A 20,003-nucleotide genomic window follows, 5' to 3' on the forward strand; every position below is an offset into this window, starting at 1 on the left:
GAAAACTTATCTAATTTGTTACCACCAATTGTCGTGCCAACTCGTCCCCATGATCTGAACACCCAATACCTGAAACAGATATCAAGAACATTAGTAGGTGAAATGTATAAACAGCTTGTTTAATACATATTAATGAAAATATGGTGCATATCTGGTACTTTCATTAAATTTCAATTAACGGTCTGAAACTATTACAACCAGTATGTGTAGGACTAAGCTTTACTGTTTTATTTATTTATTTAATAATATCTTTAATATCACATATATTACTTTATTTTTTTGAATCATGCACTCCTCCCTGACTATTGGTCACATGTTGTTTCAAACTGGGTAACAAACCACATTAATGTAATCTACAGCTTCATAGCTCTTACTTTTACATTTTCTAAGGAACAAACGAATAAACCTTTAAGTCTAGAATACCTGAAGCCACCTTAACACTAGAATTACCACAGTCTACGAAAAAACTTGTTGTTTCTGGCCCACCTTAAATCTCATCAAAACCCTCCGTCATCATCTTTTGTCCTGTAAATGTGCCGATAAAGACAAGGAGCAAGCAGCCTGCTATTTCATCCCCCACTGCCGCAGAATGTGCACAAAGTTCTCCCACCTCACTTCTAGTCTTCTCCCGATAACCTCAGTTCTGTCCCTCTGCTTCTGATGTCATCTCCAGCCACTGCTTTATATGACACCTGGCTATTGATCCCACTTCCTCCCCGTTAATTGGATTTCCCGTATCGTGTCCAACTTTTTGGCTGAGTAAGAATTTATGGTACTTGTAAAAGTTAGCTTTTTTCAGTTTTTATTCACATTCACGCTCTCTCTCTCGACCCCCACCTCACTGATCTGACCCTAACTAACAGCGCCAGCATGAATTCACATCCGATCTGACGCTATTTCAAATGATATTGCATTAGTGCGATGATGTTTTCTGATTGGTACTATTCAGGTCATATAATGATTTCTTCAAAATGTCACATATATTTGTCTCTTTTTTCCCGGTGCTGCGTTGACATCATGCACCAGAAGGTGTGAGCTTATTAAGTGTGAGCAGGAGTACGCAGGTGGCTGGTTGCTTGTGCTATAACAAGCTTGACTTGGCGGACAAGGCATGCATAGGGTCCACTGAGAAAAGAAGAGTGTTCTTTGCTCACCTTCCAGAGGAACTTCGTCATCGCTTCTTACAAGAAAAGGCAACGGAAAAAGAAAGAGGATGCAACATCAACAAGCTTCTGTTCCAAGACTGCCGCTTCCCCCAGGAAAGCAAACTCAATAAATGTCAGACGCCCCTTCAGTGTAATAGTAACCACAGCATAGAGAGAAGTGTGTACACTGCAACAGGTACACATGTCGTAAATCTTGGAAGGACGGTCTTTGCATGTGTGGGAACTGTTAACATTTGAATTTGATGATTGTAAATAGCGTGGAAATGACCCATCTGTATTATTCTTTCCTCTGTATGTCCAGGAGTACAACAGAAACAACGCCATGCACCAAAATGTGGAGATTGGGCAAGATCGGGGAAAAAAAATTGCGGTCACTGATTACAACCGCAAGAAGGCATGTATAAATAATGTTGCATCCGTGCCACAATGTTTTCCGAAATGTACTATACAGGTCACAAAATGAGTTATTCCAAATATAATATATTCTTCCCTTTTTTGATTTTGTCAGTGTGGCTTTGACATCCTGGACCATAAGGTGCATACTAATTCAGTGTGAGTAGGAACACTTAATAAAACTGAATAAAATAAAATTCAAGTGACAGTGAGATACAAAGAAGGTAGATTCACCAGCATTTGTGTGTCAGCTTTCATCCCTCCATATCAGAGAATTTCCAGTTGCATTGTTTTAAAACACCACTCACATCTCCAGTTACTCCCAGTTTCAGATAAAAAGTAACAGCGTCAGATCTGGGGTGGGTGTTTGTATCGTGACTGAACAAAGTGAAGAAAAAAAAAAAGCTAACTTTTACAAGTACTAATTTATACCGGCTGTTACAGACACAAATCAAATGTATGTTTTTATTGTATAATATTAACAATAAGAGCAGCTCACTACTCAAAATGGTAAATTTATGAGGGAGCTGGTTTTGAACTCACAACCTCTGGATTATAACTCAGCAGTTTTTACCACTGCACTATAGAAGTTGTCGTATTGCACTTGTACCTTTTGTGAAAGTGTTTATTTGATATTTGGGAATCAGTCTACACACATTATACAGTTCATGTCAACATTTGGTCATCTATACTAATAAAAGGCAAAGCCCTCACTCACTCACTCACTGACTCATCACTAATTCTCCAACTTCCCGTGTAGGTAGAAGGCTGAAATTTGGCAGGTTTATTCCTTACAGCTTACTTACAAAAGTTGGGCAGGTTTCATTTCGAAATTCTACGCATAAGGGTCATAACTGGAAGCTATTTTTCCCCATATAATGTAATGGAGTCTTGAGTTGGAGATGGCCGTGGGGGGCGGAGTTTCGTGTGACATCATCACGCCTCCTACGTAAGTACGTAGAGAACAAGGAAGAACTCCAAACAGCGATGAGCACAAAATGCCATTTCACAATTGAGAAGGCAGAAAAACATTTTGAAGCAAATGATGCATCCAAGCATATTCATAAGTACAGCTACTGCGGAAACAAAGCACGGCGTGAACCATAAGTTTATATTAAATTAAGTTCATAGACAGGCTGCCACTAGCGTTTGTAATTTAGTGCCTGCCCATGTAAGGCCGTCCATCAGCGCAATCCAATACAAACACTGCCGGTAAATGTTCACGGGTGAAGGACTGTGCTTATGCAGAGGAAGATGAGATGGTCAGGGTGGTGTTTGGCACAAACTCATTGAAACTGCGAGAGAAACTTTTAAGTGCCGGGTCTTAGCTGACATTACACGAGATGGCACCAGTACAGCTGGGAACCTTCGATGCAAGAACACCAAGCGGCTCACGTGAACTGGCGCAATGCGCAGACAAAAGCAACAGTTCCAAAGAGTGCTGAACAAAACCGAATTACACAATTGAGAAGGCAGCAAAAAATATGAAGCGCCTTATACATACAATCATATTCATAAGTGCAGCTACTGCGGAAACAAAGCACACGGTGGAAAAAGTGAATGTCCTGCTAAAGGAAGACAGTGTAAAAAAACCCGTGCATGCAGTTTGTCACATCACAGATAAAAGGAAGACGAGCTGTTTATTGATGCAGTAAGGAACTAATCGATGAATGAAACCTCTTATCTTTACAACGATTGACAAACACGGAATGTAACTTGAACACATCCTACAAATACGAGCCTGATTGAAAGAAATAATGATAATCAAATCCTTGATGACAGCAACATTCAATAACACTCACAAAACAATTACTGTATATTGACAATCATGTTACGTTATTTTTAAAATGTTCCCTTTTCTTTTCATAACTTCTACTTCTCCACTGAGTACACGGGTATATATATAAATGTATATATATACCCGATCTACAATACATACTTTAGCATAGACAAGCCACACGCTGTGGCTAATTGTAGAGTCTTAAGCCTCTAACGCCGACATTCGAGGTTCGATTCCCGAGAGGGGTGTACTGACTATGTACGTAGCGCTACCGATTCATTTTACCTTCGATCTCCTTGGTTTGGGACGTATGAAAAATATTAGGTTAACGCAGAATCATGTTACGTTATTTTTAAAATTTTCCCTTTCTTAGCACAAGCACAGCTGAGAAGCTTCGATGCATGTACTCCATAACGTTAAAAATAACGCATTTAATCACACTTTCAATTCCAAGCAAACGGAACTTTTGTCAATGCATGATTTCCTGGTACATCCATTACACTGATGCACACATCACAGCTACAAAATGTTAGAGTCGGAATAAAGCGTTCCTACGACTGATCATTTCGACTACCCGAAGCCTTGATAAAAGCATGGTTTTGTGCACACTGAAAAGCAAGCAAAATTAGATGCATTACAGAAAGCGGACTTTGTGGCTCTTACTGGGGATCATTGGACTTCCGTGACCGTTAGTAATTCTAAATACATCTAATTACAAAATGTTCAATGATCACACTGTTTTAGCCTAATGTACAAAATAATTTTGGCTAATGTTACTCAGAGTTTAAAGAGTAAGCTGGTCAAATTACCTTTTATGTTTCTGACTTATTTTTTAAGAAGAAAAACTGCACTTTATGTTGAAATTTTGGTTATTATTATTTAAAGACAATACTATTCTGAAAATGTACTTAAAGTACTTAAACTACCACTTTATTTTTAAGTCTGCCCAATTTTAACCAGGGATGATATTTTTGTTTCTGTTTTGAATTCAAATGCAGTTTAAAAGCTTTTTTTCAGAAATTAAAACAGCTTCAGTTTACAATATTCATGTCCATGTCTATTATTTGATTCTGTCGCCCACTAAAACCGTTTTAAATTAAAAAAAAAACATTTGCGATTTGGGGCAAATTTACGTGTGCGATTACATACGATTAATCAAGATTAATTCTTACACAGCCTCTAATTAATTGGATTAATTTTTTAATCGAGTCCCACCCTAATATATATATATGTAGATTTGTATATATATATGTATATACAGTATATATGTAGATATGTATATGTTGTATATACAGTATGTATATATGTGTGTGTATATATACAGTATGTGTATATATATATATATATATATATATATATATATATATATATATATATATATATATATATATATATATATATATATATATATATATATATATATATATATATATATATATATATATATATATATATATGCCAGCAACACTCATGACAATGACAAAACAATTACATTGTCAATCATGTTACGTTATTTTTAAAATGTTTGCTTTTCTTTTTCATAACTTCTTTAACACACTACTTCTCCGCTGCGAAGTGCGGGTATTCTGCTAGTTTATTACTAAAACATGAAAAACATTTGTTTTAACAATGTGTTTAGATAGATTGTTGTAGACATGGAACACACATGAAATTATTTACTCTATACAATTCTAGGTGGTTCACTCCCAGATAATCAAAGCTTGAACTGGGAGAACTTCTTGCCCGTTCCGTGGCGGGGGGTGTGGTGTTGTGGTAGAGCAGGCTGCTTGCGCTTATCGACACATTCACAAGATAAAAGATGCTGATGGAGAGTTGCGAAGGGATTTAACGTGGGCAGAGTTTATGAGTTTTTTCCGTAGGCTCTGGTAATTATAGTGTTAATCTGTGTCTCTATGCTTTTGTTTTATCACAACACATACACACATACAAACATACACACATATATATATTAGTGCTGGGAAAGTTAATGGGTTAGAGACTATTTTAAAGTCCTATTGTGTTATTATTTCTTTCATTGGAGTAATTCTTACATTATCACACATTAATTCTGATATCACAATCAGAAGATTTTAATAGAGGCCTATAGTATTCCTTCATGTATCTAAACAAAGTGAAGTGTTTTGTTTGTTACAATCCTAGAATTCACTGCTAAAAAAGATACATTCAGTTAGTGTCTAATGGGGAAGCTGATGGTGGAGAAAGGCAAAGGAATGGTGCTACTTGGCCTGTTTTTTTTAATTGCCCAGTGGCTCAGAGGATAGGAATATTGTAATCTGCAATATTTGTGCAGCCAAATTCAAATACCACAAAAGCAGTACTTTGTTATCCTATCACTTGAAAGCAAAACATGCCAATGGCAAAACCAGATCCTTCTAGTGGAAATGAGCTACAAGCTATTCACCAATTTGTGTCAAATCAACCCAAGTCTGAAGCTAAGGTGAAATTGTTAACAAATGCAACAGCAAAATGTATTACTTGTGATTGTAGACCTTTAAGTATGGTTTAGGATGAAGGCTTTTTTGACACAATTAGACTGGCACACTCAGACGTTGGACATGTGCTTTGCAGATTGAGGATTTACTTAAGCATCAAAAATCAATAAAGATGGATCAATTGGAAGTGCAAAGTTAGTGACTTGACGGGTGACTACTGGACGATATATAGCAACGACAACTACCTTGGTATAACTGCGTAATACTTAGGCAGTTTGTGGACATTTAATTTACTACGAGTTGACACATAGAGGAGAGACATTTTACGGAGGAATGTGCTAAGCATTTTATTGATGTCACATCGCTGTGAGATATACATAGAAAAGTGTCAACAGTAGGTACAGACAATGCAAGCAACATGACTGCTGAAGTCAGACTCAATACCAAAGTACAAATGCCATGCGTTGCACAGTATACAGCGGTACATCTTAAGTGCTCTTTGGGACGATGGAGTTAATAGTGTTATTTGGACATTTCAACCACAGTCCAGCTAATGCAGTTGAACAAAGAAGGCAGCAGTGTGAAATGAGACAAACAGAAGAGCCCTTCATTCAGGATTTACCCATGTGATAGAATTCTACATTGTCAATAATTATTACACAACTGTTCAGAAATAAGAATGCCTGCGAACGACCATCACCCATCAAAGAAGTCCTTCGGCAATTCTGGCCAATGGTGAATTTGTAAAATTGAGATGCTTAAAAAACCTCTACAGCCTAACAAACAATAATTTAAAGTTTTCGTCACCTGTCAATTAATGCTATCAGTTTCCACTTACATTTTAGGTTCTATTTTCTAAAATAAATACCATTACATTTCAGATGCATAATGATAACTTAATCATTTTTCTAATTTTATTAGTATAGTACCACCCTAGCATTCAAAAGTTTGGAATCACAGAAATTTGTTTTTGAAAGAATTTATACTACATTTGTATCTACCTACTGATTTAAAAATACAACTAAAAATCACTAAGGTTGTTGGGTGTTGCTGCTTGAGATGACTGATGTGGTAATTTTTATGGACGTATGACTGCAAATCCCCGTTTTCAGGCTGTTATCTAGTGTCCATTATATTGATGTTGAGTAAAGGAAAGGATGCTGGAGGAGTGCTTGATGCCTTCTGTCAAGTATGGAAAAAAATGGCATGGTGCGAGGTTGCTTTGATGATGGCAAGATGCATGACTTACAAAGAATGCAATGAATAATGAACTACCACTTCATTTTAAAATATCATGCCATGTCTTGTGAATAGAACAGTTTTATGACATAAAAATAACATGTATTGAATGTTGTTTCTGATCAATTTAATAGTGTTATGGTTACTGTTATGGTATTAATTCTTTAAAAATCTAAGAATTTTCTCAGCAGTTCTAAAGTTTTAAATCCTAGTGTATGCATGCATATAATATGAGTCATATGCTTTCATTACAGATAAATATGTAAAGCTTGAAATGAGGTAGTACAGTGAAATGACACCGGTGAAACAGGCACTAGACATTTTTGTGCACTCAGAATTCTGATGGCCTGTGGTATGAAACTGTTTTTCAGTCTTGCATAAACAGAGCAAAAACATCAATAGACAGAAGAATCCACATAATGGGAGGGAATGGTCTTTTCACAATATTATTGGCTCTGTTACAGCAGTGGGTTTGGTAAACATCTTTCAGGGGAGGTACAGGTGCACAGATAACATTCTAAGCTGCTTTCACTATCCACTGTAGGGTGTTGCTGTTTGAAACATTACAGTTCTCACACCAGATAGCACCAGCATTTGACCCATGGTCCAAAGACCTGAACTGCCCCACAAATTAGAGGGGGAGAAGGTCTGGGTGAGTAAAGGAGAGACTGCAAAATACCACTCCACAGACAGGAGATGTGTCATCACCTAAAAGGAAAAGGTCCCTCTTGGTCTGTGCATCTAACTCAGAAGATGACACAGATGAAAATGCAAACACATCTTCGGACTGTTACAAAGCAGAGCCCATTATTCAGAATGATGGCTGTCTATTTCAGTGGTAGGCAAAGCACTCAGGTACTTCTGAGAATTTAGTACATCTGACACAAATATACTTGGCATCTCTGGCCTCATCTGCCCTGTGTGAGCAGGTAATTTCACTGTACAGTCACACCATACAGAAAAAAAGAGCTACACTTTCTGCTCAAATTGTGGACAGACTTGTTTGTGTAAGCAACTGGCACAGTAACAAGAAATCACTTACGTTTATATTTTTTGGTAAATTATGATTTGTTAAGTAAAATTGCTAAAGCTGAACTGATTAATGATTTATTGTATCAGAATTGCTTTAGCTTTGTTTTAAGGGAAGTGGACTACAGGTAAAATTCCGTTACAGCGAACTGCCAGGGACCTAAAAATATTTCGTTGTAATGAAAATTTCGTAGTAGTGAGATTCTGTATTTGTCACTATAGTGCTGTCTTTTAACTTGCGTCCAGCTGTTTGCAATCATTTCAATAGCTTCTTTCGTGTTACTTTTAATCTCCTCCGGTCTACAAGTTATGCTGACGAGAATTTTTCTAAGCATTTCCTTGCAAAAATACACTTTTAGGGTGCGAATGATGCCCAAATTCAGTGGCTGAAGCATCGCTGTACAATTGGGTGGGAGGAACATTATCTAAATTTGGAAGCATGTTGTGACAGCACAGTTATCAATCAGAAGCTGAATTATCATTTTCTTCTTCTTCATATTGTGAGGTTTCTGAACTCTTTTGGGATCCCATCACTCCAAACCCCACCCACCACCCAATGGGGCGACACACAGAAGTGCGTCCCGAAGCGCAATTGGCGAGTCTGTGGAAGATTGTTTGCCCGATGCCGGGGCAAGGCAACAGCAGGCGCCACAGAAGCAAATCATAAAAGATTGTGGTTGCGCTGTAAGTCTTGCACCCCAAAACATGAGGCTGAGCCTCAGTACTTTAGCAAAACCAGCTTTTATTCAGCGTGAAACGTGAACAGCTCAGTTATTTACTCTCCTATACACAGACAGAGCAGTCAGGCAGGGTTGTGGCCAAGTAATACTGTTCCCTGCATTTGCAATGTTCCTTGCATCACCCATCGAGATCTTTTCTGTTTACTTTGGTGGTGAGCTGCAGCACAGCTGTGAGCCTGCTGTTGCCCCATCAATGGATAAACTGTCTTCCACAGACACAGCGATCGCACTTGGGGAAGTTCCTCGGTTGTGTTGTCATTTTCTTGAATGAGTGCTGCATTAATAGGAATGTTTCTTGAACGAGCATCACTGAACCAAAAAAAAAAAAAAAACAGTCCTCAAATACAGCAGGGTGCATACGTTTGCAGCCCGAGATTTTTCTTCTGTCATGGCGAAATTCCGAATTCACAGACGTCTTTTTTCTTTTTGCCAGAATCAAGATAGCAAAAATCAAATTTTTTTTTTTTTCTAACATGAACTGTTATCGCTTTTTGTGCCTGTAATTTCTACAGGAAGGTGACAATGAGTTAAATTCCAATGGATGTTTTTCAAATGTTGACGAGCGATAAGCAAAACGTATCGCTGAAAACCACCGAAAATAAACAGCAAAAAAACAGTACGAGGAAAGTTTAAAGCAAGAAAAAAAAAAAACTTACAATGTTTCTGTTTGGGGATTGTTGTGCACAACTGAGATGCAAACAAAGAACTAACTACTCTGTGGATGACTCATTCAGGCATTTCAAGGTCTCTTGGGCACTTCATTGTAATGAAAGTATCTGCTGAATGTATTTTGCAGTAATGACATTTCTATAGACTTTTGTCATATGGTGAAACTGTCGGGACCATAAAATTACTGTACTTCAATCTAATGAAACTTTCGTTGTAAAGATATTCATTGTAATGGAATTTTACCTGTATTTCAGTAAACTATTAATTTAAATTTTAAATATTTTTGTTTAAAGATGATTGGGCAGTTTTGTCATAGTCCAGCACAAGAACAAAAGGCTCTTAGTCAAATAAGTTAGTTAATTTAAGATTTATTTAAATTGCAAAGTTGATTTATTTTAACAAAGCCAAATATATTAAAATGAGGATTTTGCAATATATTAGCTTCAATTTTATTTTTCTATTTGCAATAAATTTCTATAATTAATACACTATATAAAATACTATGATGTAGATTATACTATAGAATAACCTATAAGTCATTTTTTCAGTGTTATTACAACATGACTGCGACTGACTACCTGATTATGCATCAAGGTCTGCGATTAATTGCATGATTAATCACCAATGTCTGCGGTTAATCGCAATTTAAAAAACTGATGGTTTCTCAGCCCTAATTGTTTCATCAAAATACTCTAGTAATTATTTACAAACCAGTTCATAAATTAATTTTTATATTTCTTATTTCAAAATACCATAGCAATGGTGCCATAGTAATAACGTTAAAGTAGAATAATTAAATTGTAGGCATAACGACACTTTAAACTAAGCTAGACATTCTCTAGTATGCTTGATTATCTAAACTACTAGGGGGCTTCACCCTCTGCTGGCTTTGCTTGCCAACCCCCGGCCTGTGCTATGCGCCAGCCACTTTGTGTCTCTGCCACTTGCATATGTGGATTTCACTTTCACGATTTTTTTTATCAGTTTTTTGAGACTTTCGAATTTCAGTACTTTCATAATCTCTAACCTGCTCTGCATGTGTATTGCGCCAATGTTTTTGAACCTCTTTATGAGATTCTATGTTGTCTTCTACTATTTGTCTTTTATTTCCGACCTCACTTGGAGCTAAGAGCGCAGGAACTGTGTCTGACAATAGCATTCACAAGAATGAGAAGTGAGTGGACCATGGACAGGCCAAACACTTTGTGTCTCTGCCGTTCGTGTATGTGGATTTCACTTTCACCAAACACCACATCTTTTAATTCTCTGGGATACGCTTCATTGGGAAGAAACACTACTTTTGCCCGATGGCAACACGAGTAAGACAATCTACAAGTCTCCAACTTAAAGTTTAAAGCCGAATAATATCTAAATACTTCTGCCATATCACCTATGTCCAAATATTAAACCACTTTTCACTATTCTGTTATTTTATCAAGTAATAATTTCAGTTTGTTAGCGCTAATGCAGTCTTTACTATCATTTTTTGAGACTTCCAAATTTTAGTACTTTCATTAACGACGTTCTAATTTGTCTTCTACTCTGTCTTTTCTTCTTCTACTGTTTGTCTTTTATTTCTGCCCCGCTTGGACCTGTTAAGTTTTCACTTCATCTTTTGGCACAAAGTGTTGTATTGCGGGACATGAAATTATCTCTCGGAAAATGTCTCATCTTGACTCTCTGAAAAAGTCTTGTCTCGTCTCCAGATTTTTTTTATACAATAGAGAGAAATGATTAACTTAGTCAACCTTGGTCCCAATTAAACTGATTTTTCCAATGTTTAACTGTATTTTTAACCTCATTAGTGTTAGACCCGAGCATCACTTGGGCTGTAAAAACAGTACTAAAAGCATTATTCCCGAGTGTTTCTTGGGTAACCATATAGACACGTCTCGCGTAAGCTTTAGACGAGAGGATTACTCAGGCTTTAAAAGTGCCAAAACCGTTAGTGCCAAGTGTTGCTCGGGAAACGCTATAGGCATGTCTTGTGTAAACAACAAGCCAAGGAGTTTTATCCTGCCAATAGTGCACGTCTTCTCCTAGCCACATAATGGCATCTTGTAAGATACATTTTTCAGCAGCCCAAGTGTTGCACACTTTCGACTGTGACACAAGCAGTGATGATGAAGTACTCTCTAAGCTTCTGACATTGTACTTTTAGTGTTTTGCATGTTTTACAGTAGAAATTTCATATTTAATAATTTAAAAAGGCATATTTCTCAGTCAGACACCCATCCCAACGACACCAACACAAACAAACCCTTCAAGCAAGAAACAAATAAGGACAAGATGATCCAAATACTATATAAAAACTAAAACAATAGGATATATTAAAACTTTAATTTATAGTTATGATTAATCTGATGAACAGAAAAAATGAAAAAAAAAAATGTGTCACTTGCAAAAGGTTAGGCACTCTACAGAATCAAAAAAAGGAAAGAAATTCATGTTTCTGTCCACTTTATAAAGGAAAGAAAAAATTCATATCATCTTAAATTTAATGTCCTACATTTGTATATTAATGCATATATATCTTATTTCATCCATATATTATGTATAAATTGTATCTTTTTGATTGAAAATGTCAACAAATTTGGGAAACAGAAGGAGGGAAGGTGTTTATGTGGAGCTTAGAAAAAGAAATTAATCTCTTTCCCACAATCCTCTAGCAAAAATCCCTTTGGCAAATACTTTGGCCTCAGTAATTAACAACTCAGGAGAAACTGTGGAGTTGCTGACCTCTTTCCCATGTCTTAGCAGATAACTGTTTCAAAATGCAACCACCAAGGAACAGGTTTAATACTCTATCAGAATTAGACAATTAGACAAGAACAAGCCATTCAGCACAACAAAGCTCACCAGTCCTATTCACTTAATTCTTCCAAAATAACCTTAATTCCAGTTCTTTTTTTAAATTAATTTTATTGCAATCATTCCATACAAATGGATCAATTTTTACAAAAAGTAAAATTGAGTTAAGAACAAATCGACCCCCACCCCTGAGAGAGAGAGCAAGGCAAACAGCGTAAAATTTAAGGCTTGTAAACATAACTAAAATAATAAGTTTGATAAGTCAATAGAGATGAATGCAGAAGACAAAGAAATACAGAAATAGTTGCTTCCTCTGTGGTTTAAGAGCTTATTTTAAAATATTACAGATTATATCCTGCCATATTTTGAAAAAAGTCTGTACAGATCCTCTAAATGAGTATTTGATTTTTTCCAATGTCAAATAATATAGTAGAACACATTGGTTTTCCACAAACTTAAAAAGAGGAGAGTTTGGGTTCTTCCAGTTTATCAGAATAAGTCTGCGTGCCAAAAGTGTAGTGAATGCAATTACAATTTGTTTGTCTTTCTCCACTTTAAACCCATCTGGGAGAACCCCAAACACAGCTGTTAATGGGTTAGGAGAGATTGTGAGACCAAGGCTGTCTGAAAGGTAATTAAAAATCTTGGTCCAGAATGATGTTAATTTGGTGCAAGCCCAGAACATGTGACCCAGTGAGGCTGGGACTTGATTGCAGCGTTCGCAGGTTGGATCATGCCCTGGAAACATTTTCGAAGAGTTTTAGATGAGACAAATGTGCTCGATATATAATTTTGAGTTGTATAATTGTATGCTTTGTGAATATGGAGCTCAAGTGAATTCTCTGCATTGCTACTTTCCACTCCTTTTCTGATATATTAATTGAGAGATCTTTTTCCCAGTGTCCTCTTGGATCCTTGAAAGGGAGGGACTGTATTGTATTGTACTGTATTGTAAATGATTTTATATATTGCAGAGATGGTGTCTAAGTCCTTGAGATTGAGCAATATTTTTTCCAGCATGGATGAGGGTTCAAGATGAGGAAAATCGGGAAGGTTATGTTTAAAAAGTTCCTAATTTGAAGATAGTGAAAGAAATATCATCAAGTTTTTTTTTTCCCCGATCGAGAATGTCAGTTCAGTACACGAACAATTCTCCACACTGGTGTTTAGATCTCCCAGTGCCATGCTGACAGTGTATGTGCCCAAAAAGAAGAAGTCTGTCTGCATTCTGAGCACAATGCACCATGATGTTGAGATTGGGCAAGATTGAAAAAAAAAAAACCAAACACGGTCACGGAGTACAACCACATGAAGGTATGCTAATTAAAAAAATATTAGTGACACGATGTTTTCTGGTGCTATTCTGGTGATAAAATGATTTCTTCAAAATGTCACATAGTCTTTCCTTTTTCCCCAGTGTGGCGTTGACATCATGGACCAGAAGGCGCGTGCTTATTCAGTGCGAACAGGAACACACAGGTGGCCGGTTGCTGTGTTCTACAACATCCTTGACCTAGCATCGATGAACGCACACGTACTGTGCAAGGCATGCACGGGGTCCACTGAGAAAAGAAGAGTGTTCATGGCTTACCTTGCAGAGGAACTTCGCCGTCGCTTCTTACAGGAAAAGGTGATGGAAAAAGAAAAGATGATGCAGCACCCCCAGGGAAGAAAGTACAGTGTCAGGTGCTCATTCAGTGTAATAGTAACCATAGCACAGAGAGGTGTGTACACTGCAAAAAGTACACGTGTCGTAAATGTAGGAAGGACGGTCCTTGGGTGTGTGGGAACTGTTAATATTTGAATGTGATGATTTTATATAGCACGGAATGAAAATCAGCACTTCTTAGCATTGCACCATGCAAGCTGTCGTAGCTTGCTTTTTTTTTCTTCGGTTATACAGGTAGTCTTGAATAAAAGTGCACTTGTTTTGTTATACTTTTACACCAACATATGTTGCTGTGTTTGGGCATGCTCAAAAAATACACGTGTAATGCCACGAAAAGTGCACGCAGACACTTCATTTCTCAAACATTGGTACGAGAATGCAGTCACAAGTACACTGCAGAGCTATAGCGCGTCTTTATGTTTATGTGTTTACACACATTACTGTAGAAACGGAATAGACATGAAATGCGTGTGTTCCAAACAACAATCTATTATTTCCACTCTAAAACTCCACTTCACTCCCAGATACTCAATCAAGGCATGAGCTGGGAGAAGTTTGTGCACTTTCTAAATTTGTGGGGGATGGAATAGCCGGCTGCTTCTAGCTTCTCTTTATTAGCACATTTAAAGGACAAAGGACACTGGCAGAGAGGTGTGAAGGGATTTAAGAAGCAATTTAAGGTGGGACGGATTTACAAGTTTTTTCGTAGGCTCTGGTAATTCTAGTGTTAAAGTCCTCTCCAATTATTTTAGAAAAAAGTTCAGCTGCAAATTTCACAGGGTTTGGACTTTAGCGATTCTCAGGCAGACCTTCAATTCTCATATTATTCCTTCTGCTTCCATCTTCCAAAGCAGCCAGTCTGTCTCCAAGTTTTTTGCATTCGGAGCTGACAATTGCCGCTTTTTCTTTGGCACGGGCAGCTAAATTTTCGGCTGTTTCAATCCAAGTCGTGAATGTCTCCTTGACATCCTCCAGTTGATCAGCAAGCGTGCTCAGTTTAACCGAGGTTTCCTGAATGTGCTCTTCAATTTTACCCAGCATATCTTTAAAGACTTTATTATCCTGCTGCAGGTCCTGTCGCAGTTTCTCATTTGCCTTCTCGCTTTTCTTTATGTCCTGTTGCAGCTCCTGTCGTAGTTTCGCATTTGCCTGTTGGAGCTCCTGTCGAAGCTTCTCATGTGCCTTTTTCCTTGCCTTTTCATTTTCCTTCTCGTTTTTCTTTATATCTTGCATGAGCTCAGCGAACATCACCTTCAGTTCAGACATCTATTCTGCTTTCTTGCACCGTAGGTGAGGCGGCAGGCTCTATTATAGCCGGTGTCCCCGATGTTCCCGGCTCGCGTGGAGTGATTGAAACCGCGGACTGCAAGGCCTTTTCCAGTTTCAGGTGATCTTCTCCAAACAGCGAGCTATCGAGACCTGCTTCACTCACGCTCCTACATTCGCTCCCCATTTCGCTCTCAGCCGGCGACGATGTAGCGGACCATGGTCCCGAGTAGTCTGGGCTTTCGCCCATCTGATCCAGTTCAGTTTCCGAGAGGCCGTATCTTGAACTAGGGCTTGCTGATCTAAGCTTGGGTGCAGCTTGTGTTTTTGGTTCTTTCAGACCCCCTTTCTTGTTGGCCATGTTTATATATGCTTACATATACTGTAGCAGTGTCCCTCGGGTTGGATAAATACAGGATCTCTCAGGATAATAAGCAGATAATATGAAAAATAACACTGCTGCTAGCGGAGTTCCACTTCAGACAACCATCTCTCGCAACGGACGAGACCAAACCCGAATTCCAGTTCTGAAAGTCCTACTGATAAGGTATTCTATGGTTCTCTATAAAAATAAAAACTTCCAAATTTTTGTGTAAAATTTACCTTTAACTGGTTTCCAACTATGTACCAGTGTTCTTGATGAGCTCATTTTAAAGTAAGAGTCTCAATCCACTGTTCTAATTCCCCTCATAATTTTAACCACGTCAATCATGTCTCCTCTTAAAATCATTTTGCTTAAACTAAAAAGGATCAGCTTTTTTAATCTTTCCTCATAACTCATCCCATTTATGCCTGGAATCAGCCTAGTTACTCTTTTATTTTTAATCTCTCTATAAATTGCTATACTTGATTCCAGTTAATCTAACAACCAATATGTAAACCTTTCATTTGACACAAAGCTATCAGTGGCTTAACCCTGACTTACTGAAGTTACGAATGCTCAACATTCTGTGTTCTGCAGTCACAGGATACAGACCTTTTAAAAATTCCTGAAGTAAAAATATTTTACTGTAGGGAGCCAAGCTTCATAGAACAATACACCTGCTAATTTAAATGATTTCCTAATGGTCTTGCTGTTTAAATCAAGACTGAAAACTACAGTATACTTCAGCACAATTGTACTTACCAGACCGATTATTAAGATTACCTTTCAGTAACAGAAGCAATCATTGTGAATAACTGTGTTAGTAAGATTGCCACAATCTTTCATTCCCTTTAACTACACAAACTTGGAGTTGCTGCCATCTCAAACAAGCTATCTTGCCTGGCTATGGAATGGAAATTATAGAATGTGGATCACAAATGACAGACCCAATACCAGATATATGTAGCATTGTGCCTAAATCATCAACAAATCAACCTATGGGAAGATAACCAAGACAAGAGGGAATCTACATAGAACTTTGTTTTCTTTTTCTCAGTGACAACTAATGGGCTTAACACTAGAATTACCAAAGCCTACGAAAAAACTCAAAAATCCATCCCACCTTAAATCGCTTCTCACCTCTCCGTCATCGTCCTTTGTACTGTAAATGTGTGGATAAGCACCAAACAGCAAGCAGCCTGCTATCACATCCCTCCACCCCGCACAGTTTTCTCAGCTCAAGTCTCTTTACCTGCGTGTCAGTTGCTTAGAGTTGTATAGAGTGAGAAGTCAAGCAAAATGACACCTTTAATAAATACTATATCGTTATTTGGAACACTTGCATTTCATGTGTGTTCCGTGTCTACAACGATCTATGCACAGTAAACACATCGTTAAAACAGAAACGTTTTTCATGTTTTAGTAATAATTGACAAAATTTAGACATGAAGTGTATAATGTGTGAAGCCTGAAGTCCAAATATGAAAGAAACACTTTTACAAAAGGTACAAATATAGCAGAACAAGTGTGCTTTTATTCAAAAATATAACTGCAGAAAATAAAGCCACGTTAGCATGCGACATTGACATGCATTTACTAAGACTGCCTCCATGGCGCAACGGTATCACCTGCTGACTGAGAATCAAAAGGTCACAAGTTCGATCCCATAAGACTCTGTTTTGAGAAGTAAACTGCTCTTATTCTTACTATTATAGAATAAAAACATAAATTTGATTCCAGTCTGTAACAGCTGGTGTAATTGTTGATACTTGTAAAGATTAGCTTTATTTTATTTTTATTCTCTCACCACGTTCACGACCCCAAAACGCATTTGACACTGCTGTTTTAACACAGACACGCTATAACAGAGGTAAACTGAAATCATGATGATGATTCTACATCGGATCAAGAATGCACTTTTGCCATTGCTGTACTTTGTATATGTATATGGGAAGCTCTGCACTCGTGACTTTACGTTGTAGGAAGTAAGTAAATAAAGGTAAATAGGTAACAAAGGACGATGCATGTGCCCAAAACATTAACATTTATATGTTACTTACATAAAAGGCAGATCTAATATTATTTACCGACACGGGACTGCTCGTGTAATACACGTGTAATGCCAAGCATTTTTTTCTTACCGCTATGCCACGGAAGCTGTTGTCTTTTCCTTGAACCTTTTGTGAAAGTGTTTATTTGATCTTTGGACTTCAAGCTTCATACATTACATAGTTTATGCCTACATTTTGTCATTTACTACTAAAATATGGAAAACATTTCTGTTTTAAAAATGTGTTTACACAGATTACTGTAGAAACAGAACATACATGAAATGCGTGTGTTCCAAATAACGATCTATTATTTCCACTCTAAAACTCCACTTCGCTCCCAGACATGAGCTGGGAGAAGCTTGTGCATGCTCTAAGTCGGTGGGGAGATGAAATAGCTGGCTGCTTGCAGCTTGTCTTTATTGGCACATTTAGAGGACAAAAGACGCTGGCGGAGAGGTGCAAACGGATTTAAGGTGGGCTGGATCTACGAGTTTTTTCACAGGCTCTGGTAATTATAGTGTTAAAAAACAATCAAATAAAGCTAATTTTTAACAATATTTAAACAATAATTATTTATTCATAAATAGTAGAAAAGTACATTATACTTACAAATACTATCTTTTAGATTGATAAATGTTCATGTATGTAATATAATACTTTCACTATCTATCTATTACCTAGATTGAGTAGAATAAATGGAGAAGTAAACCCTGTAAACCCTCAGCAATGAAAGTACTGGTTTCCTTCAAAACTGCATTGCAAGTATATAGAGATCTAGGCAATGTAACTATGAATGTGGTCTTTTTAGTCACATACAGTATTGAATAAGCAGACATCAGTTCTAGGACCATATCCATGTAAAGTCAGAATTTTGAATTAACATTTTATTATGCAGTAATTAAAGTATAAGCATGTACTGCAAAGAGTAAGTTTGTGAATTAACACAGACAACATAAAAAGATATAGCTATTAAAAAATCTGTGTAAAAAAACAAAGGAAAAACATACTTACCTCTTTTTACTATCATCTTCTAGGAGTTGAAGTTTGTAGTAAGAATTAGTTCCTCTGCTTATATCCACTAGTCCTAAAGTGGCACTAAAAATTTTTCCATTTTGATCAAGAACATGAGCACACTTCTCTAGTCCTAAAAAGAAAAGTGGGTGGATTTAAAAGAAAACTGACATTTAAACAAATTACAATGTTGTACAGTAGCGGGGAAAAAAAATCTAAATTTTCTAGCACAAAACAAACATAAAAGCATAAAAACATAATTCTGCTATTTAATACACTTAAGAAACAGGTGGTTTTGATACTCAAATAAGTGAATAAGCATAAGCTAAGACAGCAACCATTAAGCTTTGTTTTTTCTTCTCAAAAACTTGTAATAAATGCAGAACACTAAAAAAAAAGTAAAACAGATTTTGTAGATATTTTCAGCCTGTTGTGAGATGTCAGAAACTGATACTGTAGAATGCACATCTGGTTTATTAATTCATAAATAACATTTCACCTTTTCAATTTACACAACACATCCATTCATAATTATTGAGTTTATACCAGAGTCAGGATCCACTGCAGCTCCTCCCTTTAAAGTTAGTTTCATTTTTTTTGATTTGCTAGAGCCTGTAAGAAAAAAAAATGTTAACCAAATTTAGTATCTCTTTTGTTTTAGTAACAAGCTAGGACAAATTTTTGATTATTATGACTACTTGCTTTAGAAATCTTGGTTCCAGTAAAAGCAAGTTAAGTTGTTTTTCAGTTTATACATATTATATTTTGCAACATGTAGTTTCTTGACTCTGACTAAAATTATTTAATCATCTCAGATTATCTGCATTCAACTGTAGCTGTATCCACTATTTACACAACAAAGTCAATGAGTACTGCAAGATCATGAAAGTTATATCTTGATGTGAACACAGGACACTTTTAGCATTGCTAAGAACTTAAAAATCAAATCAGCTGTTTTATCATAGGACAGCATCTTCGTCTATTAACATTATTGATTCACCAACTTTTTTTAATTTATGGTTAGAATTTGTAATCAATTTACTTTAACAGCTATACATACACACTTTTATATATAAATAAAATTATATATAAATAAATATACATATATATGTGTGTGTGTGTGTCTGAATTTAACACAAATGAGCACTTATAACCAGCATGATCATACAGTATGCAACACTTTCTTTCTTGTATGCTTTCTCTGTAAATGATGGGGTATATAAAGACAATACAGAGTTATTTCTAAAATATATGCCTTGGCACTCTTTCCTTCCATAGTATTTTCACACCCAATGCTCCAAAACTCTAGGATGGGGTTAAACTGAAGACAAAGACAAAAAGAAATGACATTCATTAATTTAA

The 20,003-nt window shown here is 36.7% G+C and overlaps 1 protein-coding gene across 1 annotated transcript in view; it reads right to left on the reverse strand.

The window, feature by feature from the left end:
- The window catches only part of parp1 (poly (ADP-ribose) polymerase 1), a 210,423-nt gene that overhangs the window by 53,928 nt on the left and 136,492 nt on the right, over nt 1-20,003 (reverse strand). Inside the window, exons 11-13 of the mRNA XM_039748295.1 lie at nt 19,188-19,253; nt 18,642-18,774; nt 1-69 (exon numbers count right to left, since the gene is read on the reverse strand). The exon at nt 1-69 is cut by the window's left edge and continues 127 nt beyond it. Of these exons, the coding sequence (XP_039604229.1) occupies nt 1-69; nt 18,642-18,774; nt 19,188-19,253 (268 nt within the window). The remainder of the gene's footprint in view (nt 70-18,641; nt 18,775-19,187; nt 19,254-20,003) is intronic.

This window comes from Polypterus senegalus, chromosome 3 (assembly GCF_016835505.1).
Source record: "Polypterus senegalus isolate Bchr_013 chromosome 3, ASM1683550v1, whole genome shotgun sequence".
In the NCBI taxonomy this organism is placed as follows: domain Eukaryota; kingdom Metazoa; phylum Chordata; class Cladistia; order Polypteriformes; family Polypteridae; genus Polypterus; species Polypterus senegalus.